Consider the following 21293-nt stretch of genomic DNA (forward strand, 5'->3'; position numbering starts at 1 on the left):
TGGCACCGTATACAGATCGTACAGATGTTATATCGTCACCTAGCGATAAAGCTCCAATGTTGCACAAGTTTTATTAAAAGTTATACAAAATTTTTCGTTTTTCGCTGGTGGTCAAAATAAAAGACAATGATATCTTTGACAATTTTTATTTTGTATTTTTAGAAAACTTTTTTATATAAAATATTACAATATTTATAAAAATCTTTCTCATTTCTTTTCATAAGCCTGAGCTGCTTACTCATTTAATAAAATAGTTTTATATATACATAGTTCTATTCTTTTTATCATAATTCTTCATTCGAATTAGATATATATAATATATAAACAAAAATATTAAAAATATATCTAAATATAAATGTTAAGATTTAATTTTTTATTTGTTTCATAATAAAAATATATTTTCGGTCTTTTTTGTTCAGAATAACCAATTATTTTAAACTAAATCACATATGCAGCAATTGCAAACTTGTTTTTGAATAATTTTATATAAATATAAATATATATTATACATTGGCAGTCTATGCAACCAAATATGGCAAAACGTTTGTGTTTCTTTTTTGTACAGAGTGGAGAACAAGACATCACAAATGTTTTGTGTTTAAGTATGTTTCGAAAACTCCACTGTGTTTAACAATATGATATGTACTACAAGATTAAGTAATAAAAATATTGCATATTTTCAGGTATTAATAACATTATATAGCTGCCTACTGGTAAATATTTTTGGCACATTGTTCCTTAAAACTATAAAGGCACATTATTGTATAAAATTGCTAAAGTACTGAGCAATAGACGGTATTTTGTATTGTGGCATAACATTTTAGCACCCAACAATTAAAGGCAACTACATAATTTACCTACAAACTAATGTTCCCACGCCTCCAATAAACAAAGGAGTAATGAGTTACAATTCAAACAATCACAAACTCGGCTTCTCTACCTCACAGCGTGAATATGTTTCAATGTTTCACTGCTACAGTTCAATTCGGTGTCGACTTTGATCCACTGTTTATTCTGTACTGGATATTTGGATTGTGGCAGTCTCACCTGACTAGCCTTTGAAAATGTACAACAGTCCGTGATGGTGCTGAATTTAAAATCGACACTGTATGACTGGTGATATTTGAGATTTGGGTCATCATAAGAGCAATAAGTGGGGCTTAATTCTGGATGGTAATACGGATATGGGTAAAATGAGGTGTTTGGTTGCAGCTCATGCAATGTATAAGCTGGGTTATATTCCGGAGACTTAGCGTCGTAGAGATTATTGTTGTTATTGTTGATGTAATAAAGCTCAGGGGAACAGGTCACTGGTGGAGCGCAACAATACAGTGTGGGGGGGGATGGGGGCGACATCTTAACAGGAACAGGAGGACTCTCAACATCACTATCTCTTAGATCGTCTAAATACGGCTTGAACAGCTTCACGGGTTTGCTAGCGCCGTCTTCTTCCGCCTTCCTCTTAGTCGATAAATCCCAAACGTCGCACTGACTCGGGGAAAGGCGTTGGAGGGGTGCGGGAGACACGGCGGGCCGTTTGAGCGACAGGTCCATCGGTACGACGGGGGGCTCGGGCAGGGGAACGGGCGCCTGGTGCGACCGCCAACCGGCAGGGGTCTCCAGCGCCGGAACGCGCGACTCGCCAGCCAAGCTGGCGCTTCGAAGCTCACCGCTGCTTTCGTCGTCCCGCTGTCTGTGTCCGCTCAAGGACACCTCGCTTTTTGCTATCGGCGGTTGTTTTCCTCCTACCCCGCTCCTCAAGGTGTTCTCCACCTGCAACCATTTCTGGATTTGGCGACGGTGAATGCCGTACTTGCGGGCGGTGGCCCTCTGGTTCCCTTTACAATCTGCATCGTTACGATACGAGTCGAGCACTTGCAACTTAAACTGCGGAGAAAAGATCCGACGCGATCCTACGCCCGTTTTCCCTTCTGGTTTACACTGAACGGCACCTACGCCACGTCTTATCACTGAATTGAGACCGTGCGCCATTTCGGACACGGGTCCTCGCTGGATCACACCGAAAAAACTAAAATAAAGCACGAAAACCGAACGAAAATGACGGAGAAGCTAGCACGGCGGACTTACGTTGCCACCATTTTCAATCACGATGTTCGGAGAATTCCCCCACTCAGCCTGACTAAACTGTAAAATTGAAATCAATTCCAACGCTGCCCCAACTCGTCCCCTCTCTGTCTAGCACTGGCAGACACACTGGCGACCGCTTCTGGTCGTCCCTCTCATCTCTCTTATCGCGTTGGGTGGTACGACATCCGTTTGGAAAACAAGTTTGCCCGCAACGTTGCCGTTTTCCCCACGTAATCGCCTACTTTTTCTATACCACTTAATTTACCGAAATTTACACAGAATCTTTGCTTATTCTATAGTTGAATTGTTCTGAAAATCGAAAATATGCTAGAAAACGACAATCAACTACGTAAAATATTGTTTATTTCAAGTGGAATGCGCATAGGTGGCAACAGTGTACCGGTCACGCCAGACAGGCTGTCGCCAAGCGAGCTAGGCCAGACACAGCGTCGTCTTGGTTTGCTTTTCTTTTCTTTCATTCATTCGGATGGTAACATTTGGGCTTTTTCTAGCACCCTCTCTCTCGCTCTTTATAATCGACAGCGGGCGATCTCGTAGGTAGAATGGGCCTTTGATAAAAAAATCTCTTACGGATATACCGCCATACGACGGTCTCGGGAATGGCAATAGTCGCACTAATGAACCGTAGCAATTAACTTTTCAGTTCAGGAAAAAGGCAAAAATCACCATTAGAAAATATAGTTTTCGTGGAAACAAGATGTCCATTTATTTTTTCTTGGCAGAGTTTCAAAATTGACCTACTAAATAAGATTTAAAATATATTTAATTGATGAAATCTTTCATGAAAGCAGTGGTTGCTTTTGGGTGATTTTAAATGTTAAATCAAGAATTACTTTGACTTTTCTTATAACATACATTATTAATTTCATCAACAATGCAATTTGCTTTCATAATAACGTCTTTGTAAGTTGTTCTTACTAGTAGAATTTGAATTCTTAAAAGAAAACCTAAATTCAATTCGAATTAAATAGTCAAAGCTGATGAAAGTTTATAATACAAAGGATTTTCTAAATTCTGTTAAAACAAATGATAACAAGGTGATAGCTGTGAAGGTAACCTAATAGCAGTTACAACTTAACTTTAGCCACAATAACTAATAAATAATTAAATAATTAAAGCTATAATATATATAATAATAACATATAATAATAGGAAGCGTCAATAACTAACTAGAATTTCGAAATTTAATGTGTAGGATTTTTTATGTTTTTTTTTTAATAATAGATCAGATAGTTTACATTAAATGTTCAAATAAACTACAACAAAGTATTATAAAATGTAAAGAATATAAATAAAACTATGTTTTCCTTAAATTTGCAAGGAATAAAACAAGGTTTCAAGTGCAGTGTAAGCATTTCCAGAATGACAGTGAAATCGTTGAAGTTTTCGATATATATATATATATATATATAAATATATAAAAAAATATATAAATTCAATAAAAACAAATTTTAAAATAGTAATAAGTAAAATATTTATATAATTATATATAATTTTAATGGAAAATGTCATGTAGTATTACAAAATTAATTTAGCACATCACACGAGAGGTATATATTTAAAAATTTAACACTAGGATATGACAATATATATAAAGAGAGAGTTACCCAAAGCTAGAATTCCTATTAACCGCGCCTTTAAAACATCACAGGTCAAAGATAGAAGAGATTAACGCTCATAGTTGGTGCTAAAAGAAATAGATGCGTTTTATTAAATCACGGCTTGAGATATATACGGCCTTTTTCCACAAAGCAGTGATTATTTTCTACATTAGCTTAACCATAAACAGTTTCAAACGAAATTAAAATCAATCGAATGATTTCAACATGCAAATAAGAATTGGTACTTCAAATAATAGATTTAAATTAATGCTGGTATGTTTTTGTGTTGATTTATTATGTTTTTTAGAGATTTACTTCATTTCTTCTTTAGCCATTTATGCCGAAAGGTCACAATATATTTCAAATAAAATTAATCCTCATGGGTCAAGTTCAGGTACTGAGTATTTTCCATAACCACAATACTTAACAATCTTACCTGTATACTCCCCGAGCGCTATGCCTCCTTTGATAATCTATCCAAGTACGCCTAATAAACTAGCGGCGTTAAACGTAAAGAGTTCCTTTCCTTAAAATATTTAGCCATATCCAATTTAAAAAAAACTCATTTTGCAGTGTTATCATCAATCGCTATATTTTATTTTATTTTATCCAACATAATCAAGTCGTCTGAATTGAAGACAGATTGAATATATGAAATTGAGAAATAAATGGTAGGAAACTTTAATGCTTTTTGACGTAACGTCACCACAACATAAAACCTAATACCGATCTCTGCAACCACATTTGTTATTTATAGAATTCAGTAACATAATATTTTGAGACCTCTCAATTTTAAGAAACGGTCAGCTCACACGGTCCAACTTTTCCTCATCCCGAAACTGATAGCCCAAATCAGTGACAAAAACCGGTGACAATTATAATGACGAACGAATTATGTTATTTCAATAACATAAATTAATTTTATAGAAAAATATTCAGTCACCATTATTCTATTAATTATTATTCATTGAAACTAACTTTAAAATTCATATATATTTCTCTACTGCAAGAGTTACTATACCATTAACTTAATCACGTCAAACAGTCACATTTTGTTATATAAAAAATGTGATAAAATATAAAGCGCTTCAAACAAAACACCGCATTCGTGACTGGACATCAAATTAATATATTAAACATTTTGACAATTGTCCATACATCGTCCTTTTAGTAAAGAATAATCAGATTCAATAATCGCAAACAGTATAATCGTTTGAGTAACTGTTATTTCATATATTGTCTAAATCATTCGGCAGAATACATTTGCATACATTAAAGATTCGAATTAAATTGGTCATTGTGGAATTTGAAGGTGTGTGGGAAAAAAACTACATGATAAAACGACGAAAGTATACTCAATATACCAATCGTTCCTGTTTATTCAAGAAAATTAATTGGTACTTAAGTTACTACCGCTAGACTGTCCTTAATTGTCTCTACAACAAAACTAATTTCGAAATTAATATTTTCCTGTTTATGCATATAGATATAGAAATTTGTATAGTCACTCAAACACGATATATAAATGAATATACAGAGAAAGCTTTGTTGAAAACACATTTTTATTGCAGTATAAGGGCTTATAAAACCCAAAATATAATTTTATTGGGTAGAAAAAAAAAGTTAAATGCCTAGTATCAAAATAAAACTAAACTGTGGATAAAAACGATCGTTCTCTGACAGATCAGGGCGAGCTTTGGACAGGTAGAATGTCAATAAGAAAGTCAGCAAATAATAAGAGATTCTTGTGTTCACGCTGTCTTGTATCCACCGCAAATCACTTCAACTTATAAATAACCAAAACAACTTCAGTTTTTTTTGTATCCAGGAAACAGTTCTTAATGTCCAATCAATCGTCAAGTAATCCGAGTCGCACTATGAATAGAAGTAGACCGAATTCTATACAATTTTATATTAATATGATTTTTGAACAGTTTTTAACAATATTTTCATTTTCAAACAACTTCATATATGATATACTAGTAACATCTTTCAATACATTTTTTTCTTTGTTACTAATTAAATTGACTCAATACAGTAATCAGAAAATTTTGGCTCAGAAACAATTTGTAGTAATAATATATTTAAATATTTTTCGATACACTGTTGCTAGGCCAATAAGAACCTATTTTCGTTTCTAATAAGACAGCGCGTCTACCTGCTCGTTTTTCTTACGTATATGTGGGCAAAACATTACGTATTTAAATATTTTTAATTGAGTGACACACTAAGTCTCAACTAATTTTGTGTTAGAAAAAAGGTTGTATTTTTGGCTCTCATCTGCCCACTTACAAAATAATAAACAAGTTTAGGTGATAAATTATAGGCAACTTACAATTTCAAGGCAATTACAGGGTACTTTACAGCTTTTTAATATACGAAGCCAGCGATATCTTCAATATAAAGATTTCTCTTAAAATATTCATATTTTTCCTGACATATAATTTTTGGCGCCACCTTTTATTGGATTGTCATACTAACAAACACAGTATTTTAATTGTGAATATAACCTCACACGTCATTAATGTCACAGAGAATTTTTCTATGCAGAGAATATTTTTGAACCAAAAATAGTACACACGTGTTTCCATAAATAATTGTTTACTGTCCCTTTTTTGACAATGTCTGTGGAAAATAATATTAGCAAACCAAAAAAGATAAAGAAGAAACTTAAGCTTATTCAACAAAAAGAAAAAGGAGGTAAATGGTGTAATATTAATGTAACTTTAAAACCAGGTGTTTGTTTCAGGTGGAATTACTATTGAAGAAAAAAAACCTCTAAAGAGGGTTTTAGAGACTGAAAATGATCCACCAAAAAGTAGTACCATATAACCTATCTCATATATTTGCAATAATGAATTTGTTTTCAGAGAAGAAAAGGAATAAGAAGCAAATTGCAATAAATACGGACAGTGTTAATGTTGCAAGTAATGAAAACGACTGGGTTGAAACTGTGGCATCAGAAGATTTTCCAGCACTTTCAAAAGGTAAATAAGTATCTAATAACTGATTATTAGTAGAGTACAAAAACACTTCATGAAATATGATGAATAAAAAGGCGAATATGAAGTCTTCTCGAATATATTTTTAAATATTTTTGAGTTGAGGCTAGGAATGAAATTTAATAACTGATTATTCTTATAATTTGCAAGATTAACGAAAATTATTAAATGAGTCTTATATATAACATATATATTTTAGTTAAGAATAGAAAGAAACAAAAGATAAATAAAGTATCAAATAATATGACAGAGTCAGTAGACACAGATCAACATAAAGAAGAAAAAAATGAGACGAAATCTGATAAATCTGAAGAAAAAGGTAGTAGATTGTTTATTGTCTTATAGTACTAGCTCTTACATTGACATTTCAGGAACAAATAAAACCATGGGTATTTTAAGTAATTGTACTTTTGATACATTAAAAGATGTGGTATGTGAAAGTACACTAAATGCTATTGCTGACATGGGTTTTACAAACTTAACTGCAATTCAGGTGAAGAGTATACCACATTTGCTTGAAGGTATTTTTTTTAATTCCGTTGTTAATTCATACATTAAAATCTATTTTGTATCTAGGTAAAGATTTGGTAGGATCGGCTAAAACAGGTTCAGGAAAAACACTAGCTTTTCTAGTACCAGCCATTGAATTAATATATAAATTGAAATATATGCCTAGAAATGGTAACAAGTGCTTATTTAAAATATTTAAATAGTTTGATTGAAATGAATATATTTTAGGTACAGGAGTCATAATAATATCACCAACTAGAGAACTGTCCATGCAGACGTTTGGAGTTTTAAAGGAGTTAATGAAATACCATCACCACACTTATGGATTGATAATGGGGGGAGCCAACAGACAAACAGAAGCAGAGAAATTAGCAAAAGGAATCAATATATTGGTTGCAACACCGGGAAGGTAATGAACATTATATATACTTATATATTTGATTTTTAAATAATATTTTAAAATATGTAGGTTATTGGATCATTTGCAAAATACTCCTGATTTTCTATATAAAAACTTACAATGCTTAATAATTGATGAAGCTGATAGAATTTTAGATATAGGCTTTGAAGAAGATATGAAGCAGATTATAAAAATTTTACCCAGTAAGTTCGGCAAACGTTTAATAGAGACAAAATTAATAATATAAGTATTTCTTAGAAAAGCGACAAACTATGTTATTCAGTGCCACACAAAGTGAAAAAACTGAAGCTCTAACAAAACTAGCCTTAAAGAAGGAACCAATTTATGTAGGTGTTGATGACACAAAAGAAGAAGCTACTGTATCAGGTATGTACATTTCAAGATATGTTTTTTTAATTAATTTTTTATGATTTTAATTTTAGGTTTAGAACAAGGCTATATAGTTTGTCCTTCAGAAAAACGTCTGTTGGTGCTCTTCACATTCTTAAAAAAGAATATGAAAAAAAAAATTATGGTTTTCTTTAGTTCATGTATGTCTGTAAAGTATCACCATGAGCTTTTTAATTATGTAGACATCCCAGTCCACTGTATTCATGTAAGTCTATCGTCAGTATAACTGTAGTATATTAACACGATGCTGTTCAAATTAAGTGGTATACTTTATTTTGCAGGGGAGACAAAAACAGTCAAAAAGAACAGAGACTTTCTTTAATTTCTGTAATGCTGAATCTGGAATTTTGCTATGTACTGATGTGGCCGCACGAGGTCTGGATATACCCGATGTGGACTGGATAGTTCAGTATGATCCACCAGATGATCCAAAGGAGTATATACATAGAGTAGGGAGAACAGCTCGAGGAGAAGGTATCTATTTAAAATAAATTGTTTGCGGATATTTAATTTTTTTTTTCAGGTAGCAGCGGCCATGCCTTGCTAATATTACGACCAGAAGAGCTTGGGTTTTTACGTTACTTAAAACAAGCAAAGGTTACTCTGAATGAATTTGCCTTCAGTTGGAGTAAAATAGCAGATATACAATTACAGGTATTAAGAAATGTCAGAGCCAAGTCTTTGTGCTTTGTGTTAAAACAGCTTCAAAATAATAAATACAACCAAACCACTTTTAGTTAGAGAACCTAATCAGCAAAAACTATTTCTTGAATCTTTCGGCAAAGGAAGGACTCAAAGCTTACATCAGGGCATACAATTCCCATCATCTGAAAACCATATTCGATATTAACACGGTGGATATAGCAAAGGCTGCGCTTTCATTTGGTTTCAGTACACCTCCAGCAGTAGATCTACATGTTTCCTCAGGTTAGAATATTATAATTGCTTATTCAACATTTTTTTGATAGCAATATTTATTTGTTTAAAGGAAAGAGGCCGGAAAAACGGAAAGGTGGTGGAGGTTTTGGTTATTATAAAAATCTAAATTCAATGTCGGAGAAGGAAGCAAAAAAGAACCTTGTCTATCGACAACCAAAGAAGAAAGGAGGTCCATTTGATAAAAAGTTTACTAGATAATTTTGTTTTGCTTCAAGGTGCAAATATTTTATTATATATCAGTGTACCATAAACCATCAATATAATTATGTGACAAAATATGTAGTTTTATTTATGTTGTAGTGTAGAAGCTCTCCATTATGGTTACTTCTTTGAATTTTTCTCCCAATCGGCCCATCCACCAGAATAATTTTTAACGCTAAAATTAAAAGAAGAAAACAATAATATAGGTAACCTAGCAAGAAAATAATATATTCATTCGAGAATTTCAAAACATTTCTAATACTTAAGGTGAACAAACAATCGGCTGATGCATCAACTTAGCGATAATAATCAAAAATATATGGTAAAAGACCTTGAATAGGTGAATGCGCTTAAATATTCTAAATTTGTAATAAACAAAAAATTCGATCAGAAATAACGCTAAAAATACGATATATAATACCTGCTGTAATCCAAATTTTTCATCAGTGCATATGCTTTTGCACTTCTTCCACCTATTTTACAATGAACTGTTACCGGTTCCTCTTTTTTCGGTTTATTACGACCGTATTTAGCAAAAAACTCTTCATCAGACAAGTTTTTAATTACGTCCTCTAACTGTCCCACTGAAATAAGTCTGAAATAATTTTAAAAATACAAATTTTTAATATACTTGCAAGGAATGTTAATTGATCCAGGAATATGTCCGGTTTCTTCTAATTCTTTAGGTTCACGGACGTCTATGATTAATTCATTCTTATTTTTACTAATCTCCAAAACTTCACCATATGATACCACGTTTTCACCTAGATTTTAACGAAAGTGTATTAACAAATCTATGAATTTATCTTATTACATTTAAATCATAAATAATTTTTCCAATATTTAGAGCGTGGCGTAAAATTACACAATGTGACTAACAAATTTTTTAACAATCAACCAATTTTGAAAAAAAACACCTGTATTTGGAAAGGCAACGTATAAATCGTTTATAAAATATTTGATAATAAAATTAGACATTAAATTAATAAAAATATATAATATTTCCTTCAATATTACCTTAATAAATTTAATTAATTATTTAATTAATTAATAAAATAAGACACTTACTCATATCGATGTTTACCCAACAGTAGCAGATCAAAAATCAAGGTGCTTCTGAACAGAACGAATTAAACTTTCTGAAACAGACCTCCTCCTAAGGTCGAGTACAATGTAATATAAAAAAGTCTATAATACAAATAGTCTAAAAATAAATTACTGGAAGCTATTTTATTGATTTCCCCTGATAATGAATGATTAAATTAAAGGTAAATATATTTGAACTATCAAACTTGGAAAATGTTTTGTTTCGTATAGCTGGTTGACTATATTTTATTTTTTGTTTAATATAAACCTTAAAAATAGACTAAGAAAATGTACAAGATATTTCCAGTTCCCGCGCTTTGCCAATTCCGAATAAAATTTGATAAATTTAAAAATTATGTATCTATAACAAAAAATTATGTATTATTTTGTATGTAAACTAGAATGCGAAATCAATGCATCAATATTAGTATTCCAAAATTATAAAAACTTAAGCTATAGTTTACACTAAGCTTCACTCTTCTAATATCCTGCGCGTTGTCCAGCAGTTGTATTGCTTCCACGTTAGTATGATTTAGTAATCTTCTTTCGTGTTTTAAGACGAAATCTTGGATAACTTCGCAAATCCATTTGATTTCCAGGTCATCGTGCAATTCTTCGTTGGTTATATAACGATAGACATTGATAATTAATCGAAGAATTTTGTTTTGACAGCGTTGTATGACTAGTTAATTTAAACTTTTAGTACAGCCCCATATTTGTTTCTGATACCTCAATCTCTTTGAATTTAGATCAAGTTGAAAGTATTTTTCGACTAACCAGTATAGTTGTTTTATTTTGGTTCTAATGTGTTTTACTTTGTGTCTAACATAATGTTAGTAAGACAAGTAAAAAAGATAAATCAACTGTAAAAGACACACCGTCGAATATAATACGACAATACAAATATAATGGGAATAAATAGTATAAAAGAAATAGAAAAGAAGAAAAGTAGATCGTCATAAATAGTCATCTAGCCTATTATTACCCTAAATGCAATCTAAAGCTGCAGCAATTAGTTTCAATACTTCAATGTTTTCTTCCAAGTACTCTAATTGTATAGCCAAGTATGTGATAGTCTTACCCTGGGTTTGGCGGTTCGTTCATATTCCTGGATATGGAAAAGTATCTAAATATGCCATACCATTGACGTTTTTATAGCATATGATCTCCTAGTTAAGAGTATTATTGATATATAATTTGAACTATGACGTCATTCGAACCCCACACAAATGTTTGTCCAAATTAATTTCCTACATGTCATTTTCTGTGATTGTTTATTAAAACGGATCCATTAATAATATCGCTAAACGTATTTATATGTTCAAATATATGTAGTGATAACTATTAGAAATACTAATTACAAAATACATGAGCGTCAGGTATTTGAAATACAAATTACATTTTAAAGAAGTAATTCAATTTCAATATATTCTTCAAATTCAATGTGTTTCAATTGCGCATATTAATCACAAGCATTTCCAATACTGCCCAGTACTGCAATAAACTAATTAACTAATAAACTAAATAACTTGCTATGGGATAGACGAGGTCAGACAAATAGTGATCATAGTACACCAAACTTCTAAAAACCCTTAAGCAATATTTTATGCGGACTTAGAGCCAAAAAATAATAGCAAGGATATATTTAATGTGAAACATATAAAAGACTTCACAGTTAAAAATTCATAAAAAAGAAGAACAAGGATTTTTTGTAACCCAAAAGGTGCCAGAAATTTGGCCTACTACACATCAATGCTATAGACCCTTTAGATGCCAAGAGCTGTTCTTTTGTTGTCTGTTTCTTGTTCTGTTTACATACCTTCTTTTGAAAGGATTAATTTCTGAAATTAAAAAAATAATATTTAAATAATTATTAATACGAATAAACAACAAAACACGCAATAATGATAATAAATTTATTTCATACTTAATCCAGTCATTATATATATATATATATATATATATATATATATATATATATATAATATAGAACGCTTATCTGTGTTGTACCTATAATCAAGTATCAATACAATATTAGGAATATAGGTAATGATGAAAAGTTCAATCTTCTCTGGAGATCTTTATATAGGCAACTTCTTATACTCTGTGTTTCTTAAATATTTTTTGTCCCTAAGCACAAAATATTTATATATTAGGGATGTTGGTCATTCTCTTATCGATTTACGATTTCGATTCTTTGTAAGATACTCCAAAATATCGATTTTTATAAAAAATATCGATATTTTTATGATATACATATATATATATATATATATATATATATATATATATATATATATATATATATATATATATATATATATATATATATATATATATATATATATCAGGGGTGTGCAACTACAATGCTAAGTGGTGGGGCAAAATCTTGTTTAGTCCAATCATTGGTGGCGCTGACAACGTGAATTTGATTGGTTAGTTTAAAAATATTATATAGAATCCTGTAAGGAAAATAATTTGCTTTGATTGGTCAGCCACTTCACGTGACTATTTTATGACGTCACGTTTGCTGGCCAATAATATTTGAATGAAAATCGAATTTAATTTAAAAAACTAATTTATTAAAATAAAATCCTATACAAATATACATAAATGTAAATAATATAAATAATAATAAAAAACAACAGAAATATACATAATTGCAAAAAGCAAAAATAAATAAACTACAAAAATGTAAATAAAAAAAATTAAAAGCCCCATACTCCAGACAAAATAATTAAAATACTCTTCTATAACGCCTGCTCCCTTTTTCGTATTTGTTTAGTGCCATCAATTTTATAGGATCTATTAGAGTTCTATCTTGTATTTGTGCTATACTGAAGGTAAACTTTAAGTCCTTCCCTGTTAATATTGAATTAACTTGTTTAACCCAAAAATACAATGAACATTTGACAATAAGATTTAAAATGTGGTCTTCAAAATCGCTATGGACTGGGCAGTTGAAACGTTTAAAATTTATGTGTTTTTTTAAGACATCTCTCAGAATAACAGATATGCTATTTTTATGACAAAATCTAGGTATTAAATAAAAGAGATAGCTTAAAGATCTACAAACAGTATAGTAAAACAGTCTTGATGGAGTTGTTAATTTGGGTCTACGCGGCTGCATCGCTTCTATAAAATCAGTATCGAGTTTTTGATCTGTGGAACTACTTAATGTAGAATGTAGACAGATATTGCACGTTGTCTTTTTTCTCAGAAGTTTTATCAAATAGCCTGAAATATAGACTAACGTGCAACGTTCCACTCTTGTTTTCCTCAGAGCAAAGTTCTCTGGAACTGAAAATATAGACTCAACTGGTGATTCTACAACCTCTGGTGATGCTACATCTCCAGTTAAAAAATAATGTAAGTTATCTAAAGCGCCAACATGTTCATCTTCTTCACAATTTGCTCCGGGCGAATGATGTGAAAAAAATGAAATGATGAGCCCTTTTAGAAATTTCTCGAACATACTAGGGGAAGGATGCTGTTTCTACCTCTACGACCTCTAATAGATCCAACAAAAATCTTTAAGCAATCTTGGTTAAGATTTGTTAAACAAATGTAGTTATTTGTAAATTTAGACAAAATAGATTTCTTTAAGTTAATAAATCCCCTAAAAGTAGCAATTAAATTTTTAATTGATGGCACCATAACAAATATTTTCTTAACAAGGCAATCAAATTTAAATATATAATTCCTCTACTATAAAATGATTGAACACTGATTGTTCTAAAAAGTTAAAGTATTGCAAATATTTTAGGGATATTTTACAATTAAAAGTAGTATTTATTACTACTAATTATCCAGTTATATTAATTATTACCTTCTTGTAAGACTTCTTTATGTAGAGACATCACATTGACAACATACGCACAACTTGGTAGATTAATTGAATTTTATTACTACTAACATCTTCATAAGTTTTTGAGTTTCTGTAAACAAACAATATATAAACAGACATGTAGTAGATAGATAATTTTATATGTACCTGATAAAACCAATGATGGATATGCATTTACCCAAATACCTGTTCGTGAAGGAAGGATAATTCTAAATTTTTCACTAATATGTCCATAACAAACACCATGACGTTGAAATATTTGCATTGTGGTTTATCCAGGTAACTTACTATTATTTACTTGATCAACCCATTTTTGGAAAGTATCGAGATCATTCTTTGAGAAACGATGTCTAATTTCCATAGTAGAATTTTACCCCGGTACACTACATCTTTTACTACACTGACGTATTGTCATCAATTTTTATATTATTACCCCATAATAATTAATGTAAAACAGAAAATATGCACAACGTAAAACGAAAATTTCGTGATCTAAACAAAAACCATAACCTACAAACAACAAACATAAAAATGGACGCCTATAGAAAATGCTGATTTCACACAATTTGATCGACCAATCACATTTCATGTTAGTGGCGGCACCTGCAATTTAAACTGCCAATCACAATTTGCGATCGCAGCGCTACAGTTGATTGAACTAAACAAAACATTTCCCCAAGGTCGCCTATACCGTGAAATTTCTATTTTTTCTATGATATATATATGATCTCTAAACATTTGAAAAAGTAAACTTGAAATTAGAATCAATTTTAAAGGATTATTAAATAAAATTGAAATGTTTTTTATAACGTTTAAGAAACATCTTTTATATAATTTAATATCGAAAAATACGTTTATATAGTTAGTTTTTGGGCATCCCTAAAATATACATATAGAAAATGTTTTGTGTGGCTTAGGTACACAACATATATAGGGTTTATACAAAATATACAGGTTCAATGTTTTGTGGTTAGGTTATTTTGGATAAATCACATTTTGTAAACAAATCTTATAATGGCTTTTGAAAAATATAGTAAGTACTCAATTTATAACGATATTGAGCAGAAAATAAAATATTTTTTCAGTTGCTGGGAATAACATATCTCTACAACTTACGTTAGATAAAAGTTTTGAATCTTTAAGAGGTGCTGTTTGTGAAAAAACTTTAAATGCTGTAACCGCATTAGGATTTAAGCAGCTTACTGATATTCAAATTAAGTGTATTCCACACTTATTAGAAGGTAAATAATTGTTTTTCTCTTATTATTTGTCAAGTTTATTTATATTTATGTGTTTAGGAAAAGATTTAGTAGGACATGCTAAAACTGGATCTGGAAAAACTTTAACATTTTTAATACCTGCCATTGAACTTATAACAAGAATACATTTACAGCCTAAATGTGGTAATAAACGTTTTATATTTAAAAATTATTTTAATAAAAAAAAAATTTATAGGCACTATTGTCGTTATACTTACACCAACAAGAGAATTGGCAATGCAGACTTATGGTGTTTTAAGAGAATTAACTACGTTCCATAATTTTACACATGGTGTTATTATGGGTGGAACAAATCGTAAAACTGAGGCAAAAAAGCTAACAGATGGTATTAATATATTAATAGCAACTCCTGGAAGGTGTGAAATCATATGTAATTAAAGTAAGTGCTATATCGCATCATTTTTTAGGCTTTTAGATCACTTACAAAATACTTCTGGATTCATTTACAGTAACATTCAGTGTCTTATTATTGATGAGGTTGATAGAATTTTAGAAATTGGATTTGAAGCAGAAATTACTCAGATTTTGAAAATATTACCTAGTATGTTGACTTACACTCATTAACTTAAATTTTCAATGTATTTATGGTTCCAGGAAAAAGGCAAACAATGCTTTTTAGTGCTACACAAAGTTCCAAAAGTGAAATGCTTGCCAAATTAGCTTTCAAAAAGGAACCATTATATATTAACGCTGATGAAATAACAGAAGAGTCTACTGTCTCAGGTAATACATTTTTGAACTAATGTTATAGTAATTACTTATTAAATTAAATGTAGGTTTACAGCAGGGTTATGTAGTATGTCCAACTGAGTATCGTCTATTATTTTTATATTCATTCTTAAAGAAAAATAAATCACGGAAGGTTATGATATTTTTCAGTACCTGTAATTCAGTTGAGTATCATTATAAACTGTTTAATTATATTGATCTGCCATGTTTACGAATTCATGTAAGTATCTTAAATATATTTATGAAATTTAGTTCAATCATTGTAACTCTAGGGTAGACAGAAACAAACAAAAAGAACAAAAACATTTTTTCAATTTTGCAACTCTTCAAGTGGTATATTGTTGTGTACAGACGTTGCTGCTAGAGGTTTGGATATTCCTATTGTTGATTGGATTGTACAATATGATCCTTCAGATGATCCAAAAGAATATATACACAGAGTGGGTAGAACCGCAAGAGCAGGTATATATGCTTATATCCATTTTGAATTTTATATTTCTTTATATAATTGATAGGGTCCACTGGAAATGCATTATTAGTACTTATGGTAGAAGAATTAGGATATTTATGGTATTTAAGGCAAGCAAAGATTCCCCTGAATGAATATAATGTACAGTGGCAAAAAGTTTCAGGCGTGCAATCCCAAGTATTTAACTTTTTCAACATATAATAACTTTTTTAAAACAATAAAATAATATTTTTAGTTGGAACATTTAATCGAAAATCATGTTGCTCTCAATAAACTGGCAAAAGAGGCATATAGATCATACCTGACCGCATATGATGCTCATCAACCCAAAACAGTGTTTGATGTGACGAAGTTGGATTTACTGAAAGTGGCGTTATCATTCGGTTTTAAGAAAACCCCTGACATTGAACTGAATATATCAGGAATGAAAGGTAGGGCTTACTCAGTTAAATCCTAATACAGATTAATATAAAACTATTAATTTTCCAGGTAAAAAGAAAAAAATCAAGAAAAACCCTAAAAATCTAAATAAAGGTTTTGGTTTTTATAAAAATCACAGTACCCTGCGCAAAAGAGAAGCAATTAATAGGAAGAAAATGACAGCATAAAAGTTTCATCAGTCACCATAAAGAAATCTGTAAAATAAATTTAAATATATATTTATTTTATATATATACATACATTTTAGTCACGTTAACCTTTTGCATTTTTTGTGTGATTGAATTTAATGCTTAACGTCTTGTCACATTTTACACTTTTGTATAAATTTATAATCATGCACTAACGTGATTTGAACCTTTTACAATCGCAGCAATTGGATGTCTTGATGTTTTTACGTATTCTTTCTGATCATATAATACATTATTAAGATGGATTTCAAAATTATTAAAAACGGTATTTGAAAATCCCAATAAGTGTTCCTATCGAGGCCTAGCGTTTGTGAAAACCTACATGTAGTTTTAATCAGATCACTGCATTGAATTTTAAATAAAACATTCTGTATTAAAAACGCCTTAAATTTAAATCTGTCGTTTGTGGCGTGTAACTTGTGTCATTGTCGTGGAACCCTCTCTCATTTTCTTGCTATTGAAAAAATGCGTTATCAGCATTAGTACTGCTTATTACAGACACACACCCGTATATTAATAACCATAAAGATTTTAAATAAATTTGAAGTGTCTACAAAAAAAAATGACAATATCAATCTAATAAAATAAAGAATTGGAGGTCGAGTTATAAGATAACCGCCATTGATTTATAGAATGCCCTATAAATAAACAATAGCGAATAAAAATTGTCAAACCCAAAATTCTTTTAGAAATGTAATCAGTATTTAGAAAATTACACTGGAAAACAATTTTTGTAACAACAAATGTATTGTTTTTGTTCAACTGACAATCTAAATTAAATAAAATAATTCATCAAATAAAAATCTATTAAAATAGCAAACACTTTATTTTAAAATTTACATTAGGTTTGATGATATTTTGTACCTAACAAACTGTTAATGTTTCATACATCTTTCCACTTAACCATTCATTGAACCATGAAATAATTAACTTTTTTGAGAATTAATAACTTGCATAAAAAAATACTTAAAGAGTAATCCAAATTTTTCTGATTTAATACTGTTCAATGAAATTTAGTCTATATACGTAACACGTTAAGGCTGCATGAACGAGAAGGAATAAGCAAGTTGTTTTTGAGTATCTGAAAAGGAAGTATGAAACATTCATGCTCAATAGAAGTGCCGTTTTAGAAAAATTCGTTGAATTCCTCGAGCAGCAATTAGATCGCACGCTAGACGGAATTACTGAAAGAAAATTATTATTTTTTCAAAATACAAGAAGGCTGATAACTGAAAGATACACAAGAAATAAAACGTTACCCAGTTAATCGAATTAAAAAGTAGAGTCATATTTAAGTAAGTGGTGATTCATTAGAAAAAAAGCCAGTAGAAAAGGAAAATATTAATGGGAATTTCAGGCGGCGGCCTCCACCTCCATTCTCTGTGGTTCAGGAGGTGCATTTTCCGATTTCTTCTTCTTCTTTTTTGCAGCCTTTGGATTAGCTGAGCTGTTTAATAGAGATTTCAGTTCTGGATCAGTAATTGAATTCTCAGATTCATAGAGCTCTGGTTCAAAAGGCAAACCTACATTGATGTAAATAGATTAGGTATACATTTTTCCAATTTATAGTTAATGGACATCACCTGTTATCCTGTGTGGCCCATTAGGCATTAATAAAACGGTGAATTTATATTGGGCAACGAATTCAGCTAAAAAATAATATCTAATTAGTACTGGAAATCATTAAATTGTGAATAATATAAGCTTACAAGGCTTCTCATAAAGTACTTGAAATGGTTCTACCAGCTTATATTTAACACATTCATTTGCTCCCATCTTGGCTTTAGTTTCATCTTCAAAATACCTTAAATTGAATGGCATGCTACCATATTTCGTCTTAACCTATAACCACAAATATATGAATATCATTTCATTATAATTAGTGTTTAAAATAATCTCACCTCAGTATAAAACATCCTAGATGCCTTCAGTTTTAATTGATAGGTTTCATCAGTTTTTTTATAAATTGACACTCGCGTATCTGTTTCCTTCCCCACACCTTCTCCTGTGCTGATTAATACATCCATTGCATATACTTCATGTTTATCCAGTTCAAACTTTTCATGTTCTTTCTTTTGGGCATCATTAGGATTCTAAATAATAAATATCTCTCTCAATTTTGCCGTAGTAAGATTTTGCAATAATTTATAGTACCTGAATAATAGTTTTCTCACAATCAATTTTAAATTGTTTAAGCTGATGACTAAGCATACCCTCAACAGGTTTGCATTTATAAGATTCTGAGACTTTTTGCACAGCATCAGTTATTGCATAAGTTTCATTACCAGATTTTAACAATCTCAGAGCAGCTTGGGAGGCATAATGGGCAGCCAAAATTGCATCTGCTTTTCTACCTGAAACCAATGGACTAATAATATTTTATGTTAAAACAATGTACTGTTGTTGAAAATATATGAATATATCAGACTGAAGACATAAATCACAATATTTCAGTTGGATCAATTGGAAAAATAATAGATCATCACTTTTTATTAACAAAATTAATATAATATAAATATAATAAATAAAACATTATAATAAAAATAGCTCACCTGTCACTTTTTTGCCTGAAATACCAACAACAATAGTATGGGCCACCACAGCAATAAATCCATCAATGTGAGCTCCCAAGTCACTAATAACAATAATGTATTAAAGCCTCTATTTTAACTGTTAATAAATTTACTTGTTCATTCAACTATCAGAAATATCACTTATCTGATCATAAATAATCAGAGGGATCAATTGGAGTTTTTAAATATATCATCATCAATATATAAAATATTCAATAACTTATATAAATACTTACACTTTTGCTACATCTCCAGCTTTCAAAATATAATCTTGTTCACTAGGAAGAGGTGAAAAGTGACAAATACAGTTGTTCACTGATATACATGTTGGAAAGGCAATACCCTTTTTAAGCTCTTTTTCTTTTTTAAACACCTTATTTGTCTCTTCAAGAAGCAACTGATCACCAAATTCACAGATGGCTCTAACAGATGCTTCTGGTATGCATTTATCCACTACTTGTTTTAGTATTCCTAATAACAAAAACATATTTTTCAATTCAGGACGCACATTGAGTAAAATTGTGATAGTTTCACACATTAACAACAAAGAAAGAGCAAATAACTTCCTGCTTTCACTAAAACTAGTTTGAAAAAGTAACTATGATAAATAGTATCAAGGCAATAGCTAATAAAGTAATTTTTTACAAATAAAATACACATATTTATTTATATTAGGTCTATTATTATAATGTTGTTACAGATACCATAGAATGCATTTTAAACCGCATGGCACATTGGCCGCTATACACATGCTCCATATGGTCGTCGGCTACTCTTTCTTTATATCTAAGAAATAATTGATATCTACATAGGTAATGAGTAGACAGATTAACAAATGTTAAACAAACTCACTGTTTACTATTTCTCCTGCCATTTTATATTTGGTAACCACCAAATCTTCGGCGATTGTTTTCTCCACCACATCTTTTTCATCCGCCATATTTGATCCGCAAAACTAAACTATAGCATTCTTGACAATTGAAATTTCTTTGGTGTTGTATCGATATGAATTACATAATCGATATATATCGATTCTCGTAATATTTATGGAATATCATTCAGAATTCAGAACCGAGATATTTTGACTCGTATCGATTATGACCCAACATCTAATATGTGAACAGTGTATAAATATTCATCAAATATAAATTACTGGTTATTCTATGAGCCATGTCATAATTATAGAGACTTTAGTAATTTTATATGGCAAAGGGAAAATAACAGTATAAGTCACAAAACATAGAGAGCATTCTCTAAATTTTGTGATACAGGCCCTGTACAAACAGTGCATTTATTTACCACCGACAGGAGCTATTTTTTCTATGTGTATTTTGTCACTGTCCCTGCTGAAAGGTGCCATTCTATCTTGTGTATATGTAATAGTTATAGAGATAGCGTCGCTGGCTAGTTTGCTCAATATTTCTGTTTTTGTTGATTTTCTCTGATTCTGAGCTACAGCCAACTATACTAGTAGACCATTTCTGTCTCTAACATTCTGTACATTTTG

The 21293-nt window shown here is 30.6% G+C and overlaps 5 protein-coding genes across 6 annotated transcripts; 2 read left to right on the forward strand and 3 right to left on the reverse strand.

The window, feature by feature from the left end:
* Positions 1 to 131: 131 nt before the first annotated feature.
* brk (transcriptional repressor brinker) lies at positions 132 to 2209 on the reverse strand. Its single transcript, XM_076402850.1, has one exon. The coding sequence runs from the start codon at positions 1990 to 1992 to the stop codon at positions 937 to 939; it is 1056 nt and encodes a 351-aa protein (XP_076258965.1). The 5' UTR covers positions 1993 to 2209; the 3' UTR covers positions 132 to 936.
* A 4028-nt stretch (positions 2210 to 6237) lies between these two features.
* Positions 6238 to 9248, forward strand: pit (probable ATP-dependent RNA helicase pitchoune). The gene is made up of 14 exons (XM_076402838.1): positions 6238 to 6410; positions 6460 to 6528; positions 6581 to 6697; positions 6912 to 7031; positions 7084 to 7233; positions 7289 to 7393; positions 7451 to 7631; positions 7692 to 7825; positions 7881 to 8009; positions 8066 to 8238; positions 8315 to 8507; positions 8557 to 8687; positions 8771 to 8960; positions 9022 to 9248. Exons 1-14 carry the CDS (start codon positions 6332 to 6334, stop codon positions 9168 to 9170), a joined length of 1920 nt encoding a protein of 639 aa, XP_076258953.1. The 5' UTR covers positions 6238 to 6331; the 3' UTR covers positions 9171 to 9248.
* On the reverse strand, positions 9168 to 10381 carry LOC143195594 (rhodanese domain-containing protein CG4456). The gene is made up of 4 exons (XM_076402868.1): positions 10242 to 10381; positions 9809 to 9937; positions 9595 to 9757; positions 9168 to 9348 (listed from the first exon to the last, which is right to left on the reverse strand). The coding sequence occupies exons 1-4, from the start codon at positions 10243 to 10245 to the stop codon at positions 9294 to 9296; spliced, it is 351 nt and encodes a 116-aa protein (XP_076258983.1). The 5' UTR covers positions 10246 to 10381; the 3' UTR covers positions 9168 to 9293.
* Positions 10382 to 14861: 4480 nt separating this feature from the next.
* On the forward strand, positions 14862 to 17279 carry LOC143195572 (ATP-dependent RNA helicase DDX18). 2 transcript variants are annotated; one of them, XM_076402841.1, is made up of 11 exons: positions 14862 to 15139; positions 15192 to 15347; positions 15405 to 15509; positions 15562 to 15742; positions 15794 to 15927; positions 15981 to 16109; positions 16163 to 16335; positions 16388 to 16577; positions 16631 to 16761; positions 16820 to 17015; positions 17074 to 17279. In XM_076402841.1, the coding sequence occupies exons 1-11, from the start codon at positions 15121 to 15123 to the stop codon at positions 17190 to 17192; spliced, it is 1533 nt and encodes a 510-aa protein (XP_076258956.1). In that variant the 5' UTR covers positions 14862 to 15120; the 3' UTR covers positions 17193 to 17279. The 2 variants fall into 2 exon arrangements, with proteins under 2 accessions (XP_076258956.1, XP_076258958.1); XM_076402843.1 differs by having other exon boundaries at positions 14978 to 15139; positions 15405 to 15506.
* Positions 17280 to 18020: 741 nt separating this feature from the next.
* On the reverse strand, positions 18021 to 20796 carry LOC143195574 (proliferation-associated protein 2G4). The gene is made up of 8 exons (XM_076402847.1): positions 20639 to 20796; positions 20023 to 20257; positions 19766 to 19848; positions 19368 to 19567; positions 19115 to 19306; positions 18923 to 19055; positions 18797 to 18862; positions 18021 to 18736 (listed from the first exon to the last, which is right to left on the reverse strand). The coding sequence occupies exons 1-8, from the start codon at positions 20724 to 20726 to the stop codon at positions 18567 to 18569; spliced, it is 1167 nt and encodes a 388-aa protein (XP_076258962.1). The 5' UTR covers positions 20727 to 20796; the 3' UTR covers positions 18021 to 18566.
* Positions 20797 to 21293: the final 497 nt, after the last annotated feature.

The sequence above is a fragment of the Rhynchophorus ferrugineus genome, unplaced genomic scaffold, assembly GCF_030347505.1.
Source record: "Rhynchophorus ferrugineus isolate W39M unplaced genomic scaffold, kcgeb_rfMv2 rfM4, whole genome shotgun sequence".
In the NCBI taxonomy this organism is placed as follows: Eukaryota; Metazoa; Arthropoda; class Insecta; order Coleoptera; family Curculionidae; genus Rhynchophorus; species Rhynchophorus ferrugineus.